This window comes from Lissotriton vulgaris, chromosome 8 (assembly GCF_964263255.1).
Source record: "Lissotriton vulgaris chromosome 8, aLisVul1.2, whole genome shotgun sequence".
Classification (NCBI taxonomy): domain Eukaryota; kingdom Metazoa; phylum Chordata; class Amphibia; order Caudata; family Salamandridae; genus Lissotriton; species Lissotriton vulgaris.
This window is the reverse complement of record NC_141696.1, coordinates 1290304304-1290321890: the sequence shown is the minus strand read 5'-3', so window position 1 is coordinate 1290321890 and position 17587 is coordinate 1290304304. Positions and strand designations below refer to the sequence as shown.

Here is a 17587-nt window from a genome sequence, read left to right as displayed (position 1 = left end):
GCATAGTGGGTGGGGATGTTCACCAGTTGCTTGAGTCCGAGGTTGGCGAGGTTGTCCAGCAGGGCGGCGGTGTTGCTGTCATTGTTGTTCTCCACGTGGAAGCTGAGGGTCCCCTAGGAGGATGTAGTCCAAGGAGGTAAGGGCGTGTTGGCTGACGAAGTCTGTGATGGCTTCACTGAATTATGTGCGTGGTCTCGGTGGTCTGTAGATGAGAGTGCCTCTGAGGGTGGTCTTGGGGTCGGTGTGTATCTGGAAGTGAAGGTGCTCGGCGGCGGTGAGGGTGTCGTCGAAGTTGGTCGTGATTCGGATGGTGTTTCTGTGGACGATGGCGATGCCTCCTCCGGTTTGGTTGACAAGGTCTCTCCGGGTGATCTTGTAGCCATCCGGGATGGCTATGGCGATGTCGGGGGCTGAGGAGGCGTTCATCCAGGTTTCCGTGAGGAAGGCGACGTCTGGTGATGTTGTGTCGAGGAGGTTCCAGAGTTCGACGGCATGTCTGTGGACGGAGCGGGTGTTGGACAGGATGCACTTGAGGTGAGTGTAGCTGGTGCCTGGTTTGGCGGGAGCGGTGCCAGTTCGGAGGCAGGAGAATTTGCAGGCTTGGCAGGTGAAGGGTCCGTGGGTGTGTTTCGGGATGGCTCGGTAGCAGGCGGGGTTTCGGCCGGCGTTGAGTGCTTGGAGGGTGGCGGCGTCGTAAGTCCGTCGTGTGGGCTGGCATCGTCGGGGGCCAGGGGTCCTGGCGCTGGGCGCGGTCCAGGCGCAGACGGGCTTGCCTTAGGCGCGCCTGCGGTGCGCCCACTGCGCGCGTCCGCTGCGCGTCCTCGCATCGGCCGCCATTTATGACGCGCAGGTGATGGAGGGTGGCTCAGCTGGGAGGCAGGGGGACGAGGGCGACCAATGAGGAGCTGGGGGAGCGGGCCGCAGGGGAGCAGTGGCGGGAAATCAGGAAACGGCGGCAAGAAGCAGCGGTGAAATGGCAGATTGGCCGCCTGAAGAGCAGGAGAAACAGTAGGCGGGCTGCGGCGGAGCTGCAGGAGAAGGGGAGCGACCTACCAGAGGTCAAGGGTCGCTCCCCAGGTTTTAAGCCGGAGGTTCAAGCATCTATTTCAAATTCACCTTTTAATAAGGAGCATTCATTTGGTCCTGCAGTGGACACTTCATTAGAAAAAATTAAGGAGGACGCTGAAGTAGCCAAGTCTATAGGAGCGCTACAAACACCATCTAACTGTGGCTCATTTTGCCGCTCCTTTCACTCAATTTCTCCCAGTCTGGAATTCAATCTCATCAGACAAATGGGTTTTACAAATAATCCAATCTGGTTACTGCCTGTAGCTTACCAGCAACCCTCCAAACATTCCACCATGAACACACAAACTATCTCCAGAACATCTACACCTACTCAAACTAGGGGTCTAATTTCTTCTGGAAAAAGAAGCTATAGAACCAAACCCGCTACAATATCCGGGGACAGGGGTATACTCTCTATTTTCTAATTCCCACATAGAACGGTTCTCTCAGGTCTATATTAGAACTCGGATATGAAAATGATACATTCAATCAGATCACTTCCATATGGTCACTCTCCAACAGGTACTTCCTCTTATACAACAAGGCAACTTAATGTCCACTCTAGCCTTAAAGGACGTCTACTTCCATACACCAATACATCTAACTCATCGCAAATACCTCAGGTTTGTAATAGCGGGACAACTTTATAAATTCAAAGTGCCCCCACTGAGTAACTACTGCCCCCAGAGCATTTACCAAGTGTCTGGCAGTAGTCGCTGCACATTTGCGAAGACAACATGTTCACGTCTTCCCGTATTTAGACAACTGGCTCATCAAAGCCAGCTCTCTCACAAAGTGCCTACAACATACTCAAACAACAGTACACTTACTAAACCACCTCGAATTTACAGTCAATCTGCCAAAGTCCCATCTTAAACCCTCCAATACCCAAACATATTTGGGGGGCCACTATAAATACTCAAAAAGCTCTAGCCTGTCCCAATACAGCCAGAATTCTCAATATTCAGGCTCTCATTTCCAAATTTCAACCCAATCACTCACTACCAGCTCGGACTTTCATGCAACTACTAGTGATGATGGCATCTGGCATCATGATAGTTCCTTATGCAAGACTTCAGATGCATCCCCTTCAAGAATGTTTAGCACGCCAGTGGAATCAGTCTCCGGGTCAATTGACAGATCTAATGTTGGTGGATGGTGTAGGAGAGTAGAGTCTGCTTTCCTATGGTCACCCGACATTTTGCTTTTTGCTTCACTGGTTTTCGACTTAATGTGGCTGTGGGCCTGCTAATCAGACCCACAGCCCAGCTGTTCTCTCTCTACATTCACTACAATGTACTTTAGGTGCATTACCAATTGGGTACTGGGTCACCTTATGAGCCCCTGTACAGTGTACTATTGGTACCCAGGGCATAGGTGCACCCAAGGCCTACCAGGGGCAGCAGCATGTATTATGCCACCCCTGGCTGGCCACACACTTTGACACAACTGGCTGATCACTCAGCTGGGGCAAGGTCGTGTAATCGCCCATTGCTTAGATATAGTATTCCTATATCTAACCTTATATATAGAAACATATGCACCTATAAGTCACTCCTATGGAAGGCCTTAACAATCCTGGAGGCAGAGTGCTTGGTTTTATGTGAGGTGGTGCTCTAGCATGAGCTGAGCCTATCTGCAGCTTTCGGAACCATGTCCTTATAGCTGTTCTAGGATATTGCCATACCATATACTCTTAATTGCATTATAATCCTCGCGGTTGAATGCTAACTCTGGTTTGGCTTTATCAAAACATGTCGAGTAAGGTGTCATACGATTTGGAATACTACCCCCTCGCCAATTCTGGCGACGGGGGTAGCATTCCACCCTTCTAGAGGGAGAAGACCTGTTGTTCCTACTAATCCCGGTTAAAGTTAACCAGAGCCTCAGCATCACAAAATGGATGCTGCTGCCACAGACACAAGTTTGACCTCCTGCTGCTGGGAGTCCCTCCAGCGAGGGAGGCTTGGACAATAGGTTTCCTGCCTTGGGAGGTGCTAGCACCACCCCAGACAGGCTTTTGTGTATTGGGGCAGGGAGGGGTGACAGAAATGAGACACTGCCTGGGGCACACAAGGTGTCCCATGCATAGTCCAGTTCAAACTGGTGCTGGGGCACTCCAGCCCCAGCTCTGGCGCGAAACTGGACAAAGGGAAAGGGGTGTAACCACCCCCTTCCCTGGTCCCTCCCATAGGAGGGACCTAGCAGGTAATCCAGCCCCTAGATTTGGTATATAGGTAGGAGCGGAGTCCCAAGACTTTAGATTAATCCTGACTGAAATGAAACTCTGGATCTTCGACGATCTACTTGAAGAAGACGACTTAGGAATCTCCCTTGTGGTCAAGGAGTGACCACCCTGCAAAAGCAGGCACCATCCAGCAATCAACGGCTTGCTTTGTCGCGGCCCGAGCACAGAGCCTGACAAGAACCGAACTTCCAGACATCCTACAGCCCGATCCACAGTCCAAGCAAAGCTGAGACCCGTGGAGGCGACGAGAGACGTGGGACCGGCCATCTTGAAAAGTCTGCGACCTGCTAACTATGCAGCACCCGAGGCCTCCTCGAAGCTGTGCATTGGGGTTTGAGAAGCCCCTGCCCCGAGCAGCATCTGCACCAAAGATCAGCCCTGCACACTCCACGAGTTCTGCGTGGGGCCCTTTTGCATTTTCCTGCTCATCGTGTCTGCCCGGCCACTTGCCCGTTGACTAGTGGCCATCTTGGCGGCGATTCTTTGAATTTACACAGCTGGTCTGGTTGCTCCAGACTGGCCCTTGCTTCCCTCAAAAGAAGCAGCCCCTCAGACCTTGCTGGTCTGAGTAAGAAGCCAGCTTCGTATCCTGCGTGGGTTGCCTTTGCCAAGGCTTGTTGACTCCAATCCTGAAGCTGACAAAGTCGACAGCGAGAGCCTTCGTGGGACAGTCCGTGCCTGACTCCTGGTCGTCGTTGACGCCTCCTGGTCCACGTGGCTGCAGAGACCAGTTTCCCATCAGCACCTGATTGCTTCGCGACAATGCCTGGTTCCTTCCTGGTCACTGGCTAGTGACCCAGACTCTGTCCCCTCTGCTTTCAGGTCCTCTTCATCTTCGATCCACCCTTGGATCTATCCAGACACTTCTCTCCTGGTCGCCTGCAGCATCTTTCTTCCAGGCTCCATAGGATTTGACGACGAAACCCAACACACTTTGACACCTATGCACACGCTTCCTGTGGGTGAGGTAACACAAGAACTTCGGTGCTCCTGTGGGTATCAACTATCCAACTGTCTAGGTTTCAAGTAACTTTCACCGAGTCCAGTCAGAAGTACCCTAAAAGAACTAGTTTGTAACTTTTATGTTCCCATTCATTCTCTATGGTAACCTGCGTGTGTGATAAGACACTGCACATGCCTCCTGTGGGTCTCCTGCTTCCTAACTCTTGGTAGCTCAGCGTAGCCCCAGCGATTCCCTAGGCCTATTCACTTTCCGTGTGGTGGTCCTTATACTACTATTTTAGTATATGGTTTAGCGTGCCCCTAGGGCCCTACTGTATTTTGTGCAACTTAATGTATTTGAATTCAATATCTTGTATTGTGCTTGTTCCTCTGACCTCATAAAGACTTCAGAGAGTTTGTCTAGTAATAAATAACATATATATTTTATATATATATCCTGTGTGGTGTCCTTTCACTTGGTATTGAGGGGGTTAGATATGGTAAAACAGCTGGCTTCACATGCCCTCTTGAGTTTAGCCTAAGACTGATTTGTCCATGCTACCCCTAGGATAGCTGGTCTATAAGGTTCACTTTACAACCATCACCATAAGGGTTGTTTGGACTGGTGCAAGGTGCTCACTAGAATAGTGAACATCATATACCAGGCCAACTTTTCACAGATGGCCGCACCCATCGATCTCTGCTTTGGTGGAATCCACAGAATCTTTTAGAAGGGGGGTGTTTCATCCACCCATTGCAAGAGACAGTGCTAACAGCAGATGCATCGCTCAGTGGTTGGGGAGCTCCTCTCCAAACTCACACATTTCAGGTATTATGGAGTCAAAAGGAAAAACATCTCTTTATGAATCATCTAGAGCTGTAGTAATCTTTCTAGCGCTCAAAGCCTTCCAAATTCACCTGGTAGGCAAAACTGTCCTGATACGTACAGACAACATGACAGCAATGTTTTCTAAACAGAAACAAGGAGCTATAAACACTCTCCAACTGTCACTCCTTGCACAGGACATTTGGAGATGGACCATTCATCACAAAATGTATCTCCTAGCAGAGCACCTTCCAGGAGTAAACTGTCAAATTGCAGATCTACTCAGCAGACAGACAACAGGTCCACGAGTGGGAACTTCACCCCCAAGTTCTCCTCCCGTTGTTTCAGATGTGGGGTTTTCCAGACCGAGATTGGTTCGCCTCACCGCAAAACGGAAAATGCCCAAACTTCGCCTCCAGAGATCCACACCCATTATCCGAAGGCAGTGCTCTGTGGCTGAACTGGTCAAGGATGTTTGCTTACGCTTTTCCGCCTCTCCCACTCTTTCCACTAGTGGTTCGGAAGCTCAGGCCAACATTCCTCACACTAATCAAGGTATCTCCATCTTTGGGTCGCCAGCCCTGGTTCACTATCCTGTTAGAACTCTCAGTGGTTCCTCTTCAAAAGCTGTATCTCACACTCAGTCTCCTCAAGCAGAGCCATGGAGAGAAGACATCCAGATCCCAAACCTCTCAACCGTGCGATCTGGCACCTGAAATCATAGTTTGGTTATCTGAATCTTCCACCAGACTTTATGAATATCATTGAAAAGGCCAGAAGACCTACTACAAGAGCTTGCTATGCAGCAAAATGGAAGCGGTTTGTTGTTTATTGTAATAACCATATCAACCCACTTGATGCTTCTGTTCAAAATATAATTTGTTATCTACTACATTTACACCGTTCAAATTTAGCGTACACATCTGTACGCTTACTTGCTGCAATAGCTGCTTATCTTCAAAATAGACAACACCTGTCCCTTTTCAGAGTGCCTTTTATTAAGGCCTTCATGGAAGGACTCAAAAGAGTTATTCCTTCAAGACTGCCACCTGCCACAGTGTGGAATGTTAATATTGTCCTTACCAGGCTAATGGGTCCACCCTTTGAGCCTTTACATAAAATTGAACTACAATTTCTCACTTGGAAAGTTGCTTTCCTCATTGCTTTCACATCACTTAGGAGAGTCGATGAACTTTGGGCATTAACCATAGAAGAACCATTTTTCCAAGGACACCAAAACAAAGTGGTTCTTTACACCAATCGTTAATTTCTACCTAAAGTAGTTTCTTCCTTCCACATCAACCAATCTGAAGTTGATTGGTTTCTTTCCTCAACTAGATTCTGTGGCAGTAGTGCTCTACACACTTTAGATGTTAAAAGAGCATCGCTGTATTACATAGAAAGGACAAAACCTTTTCGTAACACTGAACAACTTTTTGTCGCTTTTGCTTCACCACACAAAGGCAATCCCATTTCTAAATCGGGTATTGCACGGTGGATAGTGAAATATATTCAAACATGTTAAGCAAAAGCAAAGAGAACTTTACCAATTCCCCCAGCATGTGAGTCTACAGCTCTACATGCCAGGAACAGATGCATACTGGGTAAGTAGCATTTTCCTCCCTAGCTAGTCATCGAAGCTTCGATGTCCCAGAGTGCCTTTCCCACAGCCCCGCCACGTAAGGACTCTAAGAAGCTGGAGTAGTTTGGCAAGCGGTTGTTCTCTTCGGCCAGCTTAGGGCTGCGGTCGGTGAACACCTCATGCCTATTGGGGCGCTATTCCCACGCGGTGTGGGATACGGTTGCACAGGTTTTGCCTCAGTGTCCTGAAGTGACCAAAGCTGTGCTGTCTCAAGCTGTTGCCGAGGGTAAAGATGCGGCTAAGTTCACCATTCGGTGTGGTTTGGACACCGCGGACTCACTAGGTAGGGCAAACTCTATGCCTGGTTGAGATCTACCGGGATCTTGCCAGATTTCCAAAGCTCACTCATGTACATGCCCTTTCATGGCACTCGCCTGTTTGGCAATAAAGCCGACAGTGCGCTGGAGCGTTTGAAAGACTCTGTGCTATGACCAAGTCCTTGGGTCTCTCCGCCACGCGCCCGTCCACATCTACCTTTCATTCCTTTCGTGGCCACAGAAGGGGCACCCCTGCCTGTTCGGTCAGTCAGAAGCCTTAATAGAACCAAACTCAGCGCGGCCGTGGGCGTGGAGGCCGCCGTGGCGGCACAAGGGGTCAGCGTGCAGGTCAGTCTACCTGCGCTCCAGCAGCACCCACCCCTGGAGACTGGATGGGAGCGTTGGACTTGCAGGACACATATTTTCACATCCCCGTCCTGCCGGCCCACCGGCGCTACCTGCGGTTCACGGTAGACCTGAAGCATTGTCAGTTTGCCATGCTCCCCTTCGGCCTTACCAGTGACCCTCGGGTGTTCACAAAAGTGATGTCGGTAGTCGCAGCTCACCTGCGTAGGTCAGGGGTGTCAGTCTTCCCCTACCTCGACGACTGGTTGTTGAAGGCGGGCTCGTCCCAAGCAGTTGTCACCCACCTTCAGACTACGTCCAACCTCCTGCATTTGCTGGGGTTCTCCATCAACGTGCCGAAGCCACACCTGCATCCCTTTCAGAAGCTCCCCTTAATCGGAGTGGTTCTGGATTCAACACAGTTTCGGGTTTATCCTTCAGAGCAGTGAGTCTGGTATATTCAGGCTATAATTCCGATCTTTCAGCCTATATCCCGGGTTTCAGTCAAGATGACCCTCCGGCTCCTGGGCCTGATAGCCTCCTGCATCCTGCTAGTGCAACATGCCAGATGGCACATGCGGGCTCTGCAGTGGGACCTGAAGTTCCAGTGGGTGCAACATCAGGGCAACCTGTCCGATCACGTCCAGATCTTGGAGGGCACTGCACACCAATTGCAGTGGTGGCTCACGAATCGCGATTGGGTCAATGGCAGATCCCTCTCCCTTCCCAACTGGAGCACACAGTGGCGACGTATGTGACACCCCTGGGCTGGGGAGGCCACTTGGGAGAGGCGGAGATCAGAGACCTCTGGTCTCCGGGGGATTCCCGGCTCCATATCAACCTTTTGGAGCTTCGGGCGATCCGACTTGCACTGAAGGCATTCCTTCTCTCTGTCCGGGGGAGTGTGGTGCGGGTGTTCACGGACTATGTTAGGAGGCTTTGCGCCTCTGGACATGGCTGGAACATCAAGGGATCACCTTGGTGGTTCAACACCTAGCAGGTTCTCAGAACGCCAGGGCGGACAAACTCAGCCGCAGGTGCTTGATGGATCTCGAATGGCGTCATAACTCGGAAGTGGCAGAAGGTCTCTTTCTGCAGTGGAGAGAGCCTTGGTTAGATCTACCACTACTGCCCAGATTGCTGAAGACAATTCGGCGCGACCGGGCCCAAGTCATCCTTGTGGCTCCGGATTGGGCATCAAGATACTGGTATCCCGAGCTACTCAACATGGCGATCGTTCCCCCGATTCGACTGCCTCTTCGGGAGGATCTTCTGTCGGAGCAGCAGGGGACGGTCCTCCACCCGAACCTGCCCAGCCTTCACCTCCATGCGTGGAGATTGCGCGGCCACAGTTGATAGCCTTCTATCTTCCTCCCTAAGTCTGTGATGTCATTCTGGCAGCCAGGCGTCCCTCCACTAAAACGGTATACGCCTGCAGGTGGAACAAGTTTGTGGCATGGTGCACAGCGAAGGATGTGGATCCCTTACTGCCCCTCTTTCTGAGGTTCTTCTGTTCCTTCTTTCTTTGACCCAGCAGGGCTCTGCTCTGGGCACTATCAAAGGTTATCTTTCGTCCATCTCCCCGTTTCTAAAGCTTCCCGATCAGCCTCCTCTTTTAAAAGTCCCCGGTTGTTAACCATTTCCTGAAAGGCATTACGGACACCTTTCCTCCTGCGCCGTTCATAATGCCTCAATGGGACTTAAACCTTGCCTTGACGTTTCTAATGTGCGCTCCCTTCGAGCCCCTTCATAACTGTCCTTTGCTTCTTCTCACTTTAAAGACTTCTTTCCTGGTTGCTGTCACCTCTGCCAGAAGAGCCCAAGCTCTTTTTTCTAAACCTTTCATTTCTGTTCATCCGGACAAGGTGGTTCTAATGACACGTCCTTCTTTCTTACCAAAGGTTGTCATGCTCTTCGACATCGGGCAGACCATCACTTTGCCCACCTTCTTTCTGCCTCCGCATCCTTACAGAGAGGAAGAGGTTCCACCGTCTGGACCCAAAACGTGCCCTCTCCTTCTACCTGAGCCGCACACTTCAGTTCCGGGTGGATGACCAGCTTTTTGTTGGCTACGTGGGAGCCAAAAAAGTTTGGGCCGTGCAGAAACGGACCATCTCTTGGAGGGTCGTACTCTGCATTAAGGCCTGTTACTCGTTGGCTAAGAAGTAGCCTCCTGTGGGGCTGCGTGCCCTATCCACCAGGGCAATAGCAGCCACTACTGCCTTGGAACGCGGCGTCCCCTTGCAGGACATTTGTCAGGAAGCCACGTGGACCTTGCTGCACACGTTTACCAAGCATTACTGCCTTGACAGTCAAGTCCAGAGAGATGGCTTCTTTGGTTGTTCTGTTCTCCGCGATTTTCTGGTGTAATCTTATTCGCAGACCCTCCACCGGGTTTGGTATTGTTGGGGTATCTATTCTAAGGTAAGTAATCTATCACTAATGCGTCGCTTTAGGATGCACAAGTTACTTCTTGTGTAACGATATATCTGTAAGAGACGTTAGTTAGTGATAGATTCCTAACCACCCCACCCATCCTCCCCGTTTTGCTTACTGATTACTAGTGTTAAGGACATCCCTTTCAGGGCCCTAGTTGCATGGCACGAGTAGTCGGTTTCTTGCATGGCTCTGCGTTCCTGGCGCGGGAAGTGGTGCACCGAACTGACAGCGCACTTGGATGGCGCATAAGTAGTCTCTGTGATGTCATCTCTGCGCGTTCGACGCCAGGGGATATTCTAAGGTAAGGAATCTAGCACTAACTAATGTTTCTTATAGAAAAATCGTTACACAAGTAGTAACTTGTTTATTAAAACTATGTATTAAGTTGCTTTTGCATCCATAGCATTTTTCGAACTTGATGAAACCATTTGTAGATTATATTGTTAATTGAATAAACTCTATTCTAAACTCAGTTTGTTAGTTACCATCAGCCCTTTAAAAAAATGTGTTTGTAGGTCTGCCTGGGCACCGAGAAGTTGAGGTGAAATATATTGACTTTGGCAACATTGAGAAAGTAAATGTGAAAAAATTGCGCAAAGTGAAAGATGAGTTTCTGAGTGTACCTCAAATGGTAAGTCTTTATTTGGTTGTAGTTTTCAATATTATCTAAAGCTTGTAGTTCTAAATTTCACTCTTCCGTCTTTAGTTATTGTTTTGTGAATTTTACATGAATTTACTCCACTTGCCACAATTCTATTATTACCACGAAATAAAGAAACTGCATGTTTGTATTGCTTATTAATTTAACTCCATTCTACTATCCCTTTCCATTCGTTTTCTACCCATCATAATTAGTTTTCATTCATTAATTCCAGAATATTGATACTAAATTTGCCTATATTTCTAGTTAGTTTATTTAAAAAAAAAAATGAGAACTTAATGTGGTAACATCCATAGCAAATTACAGAAATATTTGTAGTTGATCATATTGCTTATTTGAAAACCTGTATGACAAATTGACTTTAAATGAATACCATGTTGTTTATCTAACTATGAATGCCTCAGCATTTTAATATGTGTTTCACACACATAAAAAGCCTGTAAACTATGGTGACTTGTCACACATTCTGCTATACAACTTGATATTATCTTCACCGCTCCTCCGGCGTAAACAAAAGTGATTTTGATGCCCATCATTTCTGTTCATCCCGATAGGCTACTGAAGACAGGCTCACTACAGTCATCCCAACATCATTCGGTCTCACCATAAACAAACCAACGTCCCACCTGCTTCCCTCACAGAAGATTTCACTCATTGGGGTGCTCATGGATACAGCGAAGTTCAAGGACTTTTCCCCATGGCATGAGCCTAAGACAGTCAGGCCCGAATCCCCTTGTCTTAGGATTGATCTGGGATCCTAGGTGTGGGTAGCTGTGAGCTGTGTGTGAGAACTATGGCAGATGGCACATGGGGGCTCTGCAATGCAACTTGAAATCCCACTGGGACCAGCATCCATGCTGCCTTTACGACTCTATCCAGGTTTTGAGGAAAGTGGCTAAATATCTGCAGTGATGACTGACCAATCTAAATCTATTCTGTGGCAGACGGCTCTTCCTTTCCTACCTAGAGGTTTGGCAGGGGTGACGGGTGCAACACTACTGGTGTGGGCGATAATCTTGGAGAAGGGAGTATCAGGAGCCTCTTTTCTCCCGCTGAGTGTCAGCTGCACATCAGTCTGCTGGTGCTATAAGCCATTTGTTTGCCCTGAAGCCTTTCATGCCATCTATCAAGGGGATATTGGTGAAGGTTCTCATGGACAACATCACCATCTCATACATCAACAAGTAAAGTTGGGTCCTAGAGCCATTGTAAAGAGGCGTTGCAACTCTGCCGGTGGCTAGAGTGACATAACCTCTTTCTAGCTACTAACTACCTGATGGGGGTCCCTGAATGCCAGAGTGGAAAAATTAAACAGGCGTCACCTGGCAGATCACTATTGGTGGTGGCTTCCTGTTACAAGGCAAATGTGATCAGTGATGATCACGTTTGCCTTGTAACACCTCAGTATGCAACTTTAACGATTTAGTGTAATTGAGTATTTCTGAAGGCATTCTGTAGGGGATACATTCCGACTGAACTCCTGTAAGCCTTCCCACGCTACCTCTACTTTTCCGAATTCTGCAGCAGATCAAGTACAACTATATCCAAGTCATTCTAGTTAGCTAAATTAGACTAGGAGTGTGTGGTACTAAGCATGGGCTGAAAATTCGTTCCGCTCGCGGAATTTGCGGATTTTCCGCGATTTTGCGATCCGCGAATCTCGCGAAATCGCTGTAAAATCCGCGAATCAGTGGGGACTAATTTTCAGCCAAGCACTTACAGGGTTACAGCAGCAGGTGCAAAAGTTGAAGCTAATTTTTTGTAACCTTTTACAAAAGGGTTACAAAGAAATTAACTTCAACTTGGGCACCTGCTGCTGTAAGCCTATAAGTGCTTCCTGGCGCCTCGTTGCCTACTTGCAACTATTCTCTGACCCTGCTCTGACCCTTGAAGCAGGGTCAGAGAATAGTTACAAGTAGGCAATGAGGCACCTGTCACGAAAATTAAAACTCAACAGGAAGCACTGACCGATATAAAAACAAGCATTTGCAATGCAATAGGTCTCTCATTAGGAATGTTTGAGCTATTGGTCTTGTAAATGACAATTTATTTTATTTATGTGTTGGTTTTGAAAATAGCTAAATTAATAGCTTTGTCATTTATAATGCCAATAGTTATAACTTTCGCAAATGTGACACCTATAGCATTTGTAATGCAACATGTTTTGTATTTACGTGACTTAGCTGTATTGATATTACAATTTACAATGGCTTTTAATTTTTTTTAAATAATACTTAAATAAAAGTGATTTTAATTTATAATGGCAATAGCTTAACCTTTTGTAAATAACTTTTGTGAAGATTATGTTCAGTGTATTTTATTGTGACGAAAATCCAAGAACAGAAGTGAAATATTAACATCTTTTTGTGACATTTGTAATAAAGTTTGAAACATTGAGAGAACATATTTGAACCAGTTGTTGTTGAATGGTTGTTTAGATTGATGCTGGGGTGGCGCTGAGTGGTGCTGGGGTGGCGCTGAGTGGTGCTGAGTGGTGCTGTGGTGGTGCTGAGTGGGGCTGTTGTGATGCTGAGTGGTGCTGTTGTGATGCTGAGTGGTGCTGTTGTGATGCTGAGTGGTGCTGTTGTGATGCTGAGTGGTGCTGTTGTGATGCTGAGTGGTGCTGTGGTGGTGCTGTGTGATACTGGGATGGTGCTGAGTGATGCTGGGGTGGTGCTGAGTGGTGCTGGGGTGGTGCTGAGTGGTGCTGGGGTGGTGCTGAGTGGTGCTGTGGTGGTGCTGAGTGATGCTGTGGTGGTGCTGAGTGATGCTGTGGTGGTGCTGAGTGATGCTGTGGTGGTGAGTGGTGCTGTTTTGGTGCTCTTGTGACGCTGAGTTTTGCTGTGGTGGTACTGATTGGTGCTGTCGTGGTACTGATTGGTGCTGTGGTGGTGCTGAGTGATGCTGTCTTGGTGCTGAGCGTGCTGTGGTGGTGCTGAGTGGTGCTGTGGTGGTGCTGATTGATGCTGTGGTGGTGCTGAGTGATGCTGTGGTGGTGCGGAGTGGTGCTGCGGTGGTGCTGAGTGATAATGTGGTGGCGCTGAGTGATAATGTGGTGGCGCTGAGTGATAATGTGGTGGCGCTGAGTGATGCTGTGGTGGATCTGAGTGATGCTGTGGTGGATCTGAGTGATGCTGTGGTGGATCTGAGTGGTGCTGTGGTGGATCTGAGTGGTGCTGTGGTGGTGCTGAGTGATGCTGTGGTGGTGCTGAGTGATGCTGTGGTGGTGCTGAGTGATGCTGTGGTGGTGCTGAGTGATGCTGTGGCGGTGCTGAGTGATGCTGTGGCGGTGCTGAGTGATGCTGTGGCGGTGCTGAGTGATGCTGTGGCGGTGCTGAGTGATGCTGTGGCGGTGCTGAGTGATGCTGTGGCGGTGCTGAGTGATGCTGTGGCGGTGCTGAGTGATGCTGTGGCGGTGCTGAGTGATGCTGTGGCGGTGCTGAGTGATGCTGTGGCGGTGCTGAGTGATGCTGTGGCGGTGCTGAGTGATGCTGTGGCGGTGCTGAGTGATGCTGTGGCGGTGCTGAGTGATAATGTGGCGGTGCTGAGTGATAATGTGGCGGTGCTGAGTGATGCTGTGGTGGTGGTGCTGAGTGGTGCTGAGTGATGCTGTGGTGGTGCTGAGTGATGCTGTGGTGGTGCTGAGTGATGCTGTGGTGGTGCTGAGTGATGCTGTGGTGGTGCTGAGTGGTGCTGTGGTGGTGGTGCGTGATGCTGTGGTGGTGCTGAGTGATGCTGTGGTGGTGCTGAGTGATGCTGTGGTGGTGCTGAGTGATGCTGTGGTGGTGCTGAGTGATGCTGTGGTGGTGCTGAGTGATGCTGTGGTGGTGCTGAGTGATGCTGTGGTGGTGCTGAGTGGTGCTGAATGATAATGTGGTGGTGCTGAGTGATAATGTGGTGGTGCTGTTGCGAATAGTCCTCAGGATCGGTTTGTTGAAAGGTACGCCCACCTCTAAATCTAGCCAACACCTGGATAGCCTTTATGGCACAGAGTGTTGACAGGATTAAGTGAGGGGAAACTAAGAAAGATCAAGGAAGGAAAGGATGGGGACAGCAGGGAGGGAGATCTGTAAGACATTGTCAGAATCGGCCCGTTTTGGCCGCTGTCCGCGCAATGCGTGGGGTTTTGATGCCTTGACGCATTGGACCACAATCCCCAGAGGGCCAAGGGTGAAGCTGCGCGAGAGGTTAACGCGCAACTCCGGAAACATAAGCCTAACTCACAGCACAGACGGAGCCGATAATTTTGGTGAGCCGGTGAGAAGGGCTGTCGTGTATCCTTGGAAGGAACTGTGAGTAGGACCTTGGAAGGAACCGTGAGTAGGATTTGCAGTGTGTTTCCGGCTGGGAACACACGAAGCTGGAGACCAGTTGAACCTTAGCTGGATATATATATGTATTCCGGGAGAGACGGACACGACTGTGTTCGTCAGTTTCCCCCCTCGGTTGCCTTTTCCGGAGTATAAGTGTTGGGTTTCCGAGTGGATGAGAAGCGCGGCTGTGTTTCTATCTTGGGAAGATTTTTGGACAAAAAACGATATAACTTTCAGAGGGTGAAGGTTTTACGGAACTATTGAGACTCACAGTGAAGTGAGGGGTACAAGACTGCTATTAATGGACTATTGCTTGGCACGTTACCAATATTACAAACGTGATACTTTTATTTGCTGGAAGAAACATTTCTAAAGGTGCAGTTAACCTTCAGCTCATTATTTTTTCCATGTTTCTTTTCGACAACTTGTTTGTGTTTTCTTTTCACACTGCAGGAGAGTAACCAGGGGGGTACCTAGTAACGGAAGAGTGGAACAAGGCAATCTATTGTCAAGCATTGGTATGTGAGGTGTGATAAGAAGCCTATTGTGTATGGTAAAGTTGTGGTATAATACATGTACATTTGTGTTCTTTCCTTACCAGATTATTACCACTGATAGGACCTTCCCTCTCTCTCCTGCATCTAAAAGACTTAGAAATTTCCTTTTCAGGTAGGCTTGACTATCAGTGGGGAATAGGGTCCTATTAACCTATAGGGTGCCTTTGTATTCTAGAGCAGATAGGGAGGGGTGTGAAACTAAATCCCTTGTTCTTTATCATTTCAGATCTCCCTCCCCGCTGTCCCCTTCCTTTCCCGCGATTGCGGAACCCTCCTATTGGTCTGTGATTTATGCCGGGTCACGGGTGGGTTGCGTGAGAGCGGGTTTAGGACTTTCAACACAGCTCCGAGGAGAAGCGTGTCTTATCGTGACAGAATTATCGGCCCAAGGAGACGATCCTCCTCTTGGCTGTGTTGAAAGGAAATGGCCACTATGGATGACGTTTTGGCTGCCTTAGCGTTAGTCCAAACGGAATTAGCTGCCTCCAATCGAGAGGTCGCTGCTTCCAGAGCGGAGAACGCCCAGATAAAGGCCCGTTTAGATAGCCTACATGCAAATCCGTTTAGTGCAGGGGCTAGTACTTCTACTCCTTCGTCCCTAGTAGTAGAAATGCCCACCCAGATTCCGCTAGCTCCCCCAAGAGGTTTTATGGGGATAACAAAAAGGTCCAGGTGTTCATGACACAAGTACGCCTACACTTCATGTGTAAACCAGAGATGTTTTCGACAAATCAAGCCCGAGTGGCCTTTTTGATTTCCTATTTGGGTGGGGAAGCAGCTCAGTTGGCAGTTCCCATAGTCAGGAGAGATGATCCCCTCTTACACGATTGGGATGAATTCCGGTTGGAGTTCGAGAAGACCTTCGACCGCAGAGCAGAAACGTTTTCTGCAGACCGTGAGCTGTTGGTTTTGAAACAAGGCACATCCGATCTGGTTTCCTATCTGAACATTTTTCGTCGCCTGGTTGCTGAAACAGACTGGCCCGAGGCCAAGCAGTCCGCTTTATTCTACCAGGGATTAAACGACGAAATGAAGGACGTGTTGGCACACATTGACCCTCAACCCCGTACATGCACAGCGCTCATAGAACTCGCTCTTCGCTTAGACCACCGCATAAGAGAGCGCAAAGGTGAGCTACGTAAGAAGGAGCCGGTGGTGATGGTACATGAGAGAGGAGGAGGGAACGGTGAAAAATCTACGTCCGCTCAAGAGGCGATGGAGATAGGAGCGGTTAGAGCTGCCTTGTCCTTCAGCGAGAAAGAACACCGCAGGAAGAACGGACTTTGCTTATACTGCAAAAACGGCACAGATGCGTCACGCATCTGCGCCGTAAAAGCAGTGCATTGCTGGAGCTGCGTCGCGCTTGCGACGCAGCTCCAGCAATGCTCTGGGGGGCCCTGTCTCCCCAATGCTGCATCAAGCCTTGCGCCTGCTTCAAGCAGGTGCAGGGTTTTGACGCAGCATTGGCCTAAAAGTGACTGAGTTAAATCTTGTAGATTTCACTCAACCACTTTTAGGAGGCGTTCCTGTGCAGGAACGCCCTCCGCTGCACCTGAACGCCTCCTGATGGCGCAGGGCTTTACAACGTGACGCATCTCTCAGAATCGTCACGTTGTTAATACCCAGCACCATGGCGCATCTTTTGTGCTGCCGCTGCGTCACAAAAGGTCTCGGTAGAGGGTGGCAGTGATGAACCAGAGGGTGGCAGTGGTGAACCAGAGGGTGGCAGTGGTGAACCAGAGGGTGGCAGTGGTGAACCAGAGGGTGGCAGTGGTGAACCAGAGGGTGGCAGTGGTGAACCAGAGGGTGGCAGGGGTGAACCAGAGGGTGGCAGGGGTGAACCAGAGGGTGGCAGGGGTGAACCAGAGGGTGGCAGGGGTGATCCAGAGGGTGGCAGGGGTGATCCAGAGGGTGGCAGGGGTGAACCAGAGGGTGGCAGTGCTGAACCAGAGGGTGGCAGTGCTGAACCAGAGGGTGGCAGTGCTGAACCAGAGGGTGGCAGTGCTGAACCAGAGGGTGGCAGTGGTGAACCTGAGGGTGGCAGTGGTGAACCAGAGGGTGGCAGTGGTGAACCAGAGGGTGACAGTGGTTAACCAGAGGGTGGCAGTGTTGAACCAAAGGTGCTGTGATGAACCAGAGGGTGGCAGTCGTGAACCAGAGGATGACAGTGCTGAACCAGAGAGCGGCAGTGGTGAACCAGAGGGTGGCAGTGGTGAACCAGAGGGTGGCAGTGGTGAACCAGAGGGTGGCAGTGGTGAACCAGAGGGTGGCAGTGGTGAACCAGAGGGT

General features: G+C 49.5%; 1 protein-coding gene across 1 annotated transcript in view; it reads left to right on the top strand.

Annotated features, from left to right (window-relative positions):
- Window positions 1-17587, top strand: part of RNF17 (ring finger protein 17) — a 2333865-nt gene that overhangs the window by 1301649 nt on the left and 1014629 nt on the right. Inside the window, exon 21 of the mRNA XM_086933472.1 lies at window positions 10283-10398. Coding sequence (XP_086789598.1) covers window positions 10283-10398 — 116 coding nt within the window. The remainder of the gene's footprint in view (window positions 1-10282; window positions 10399-17587) is intronic.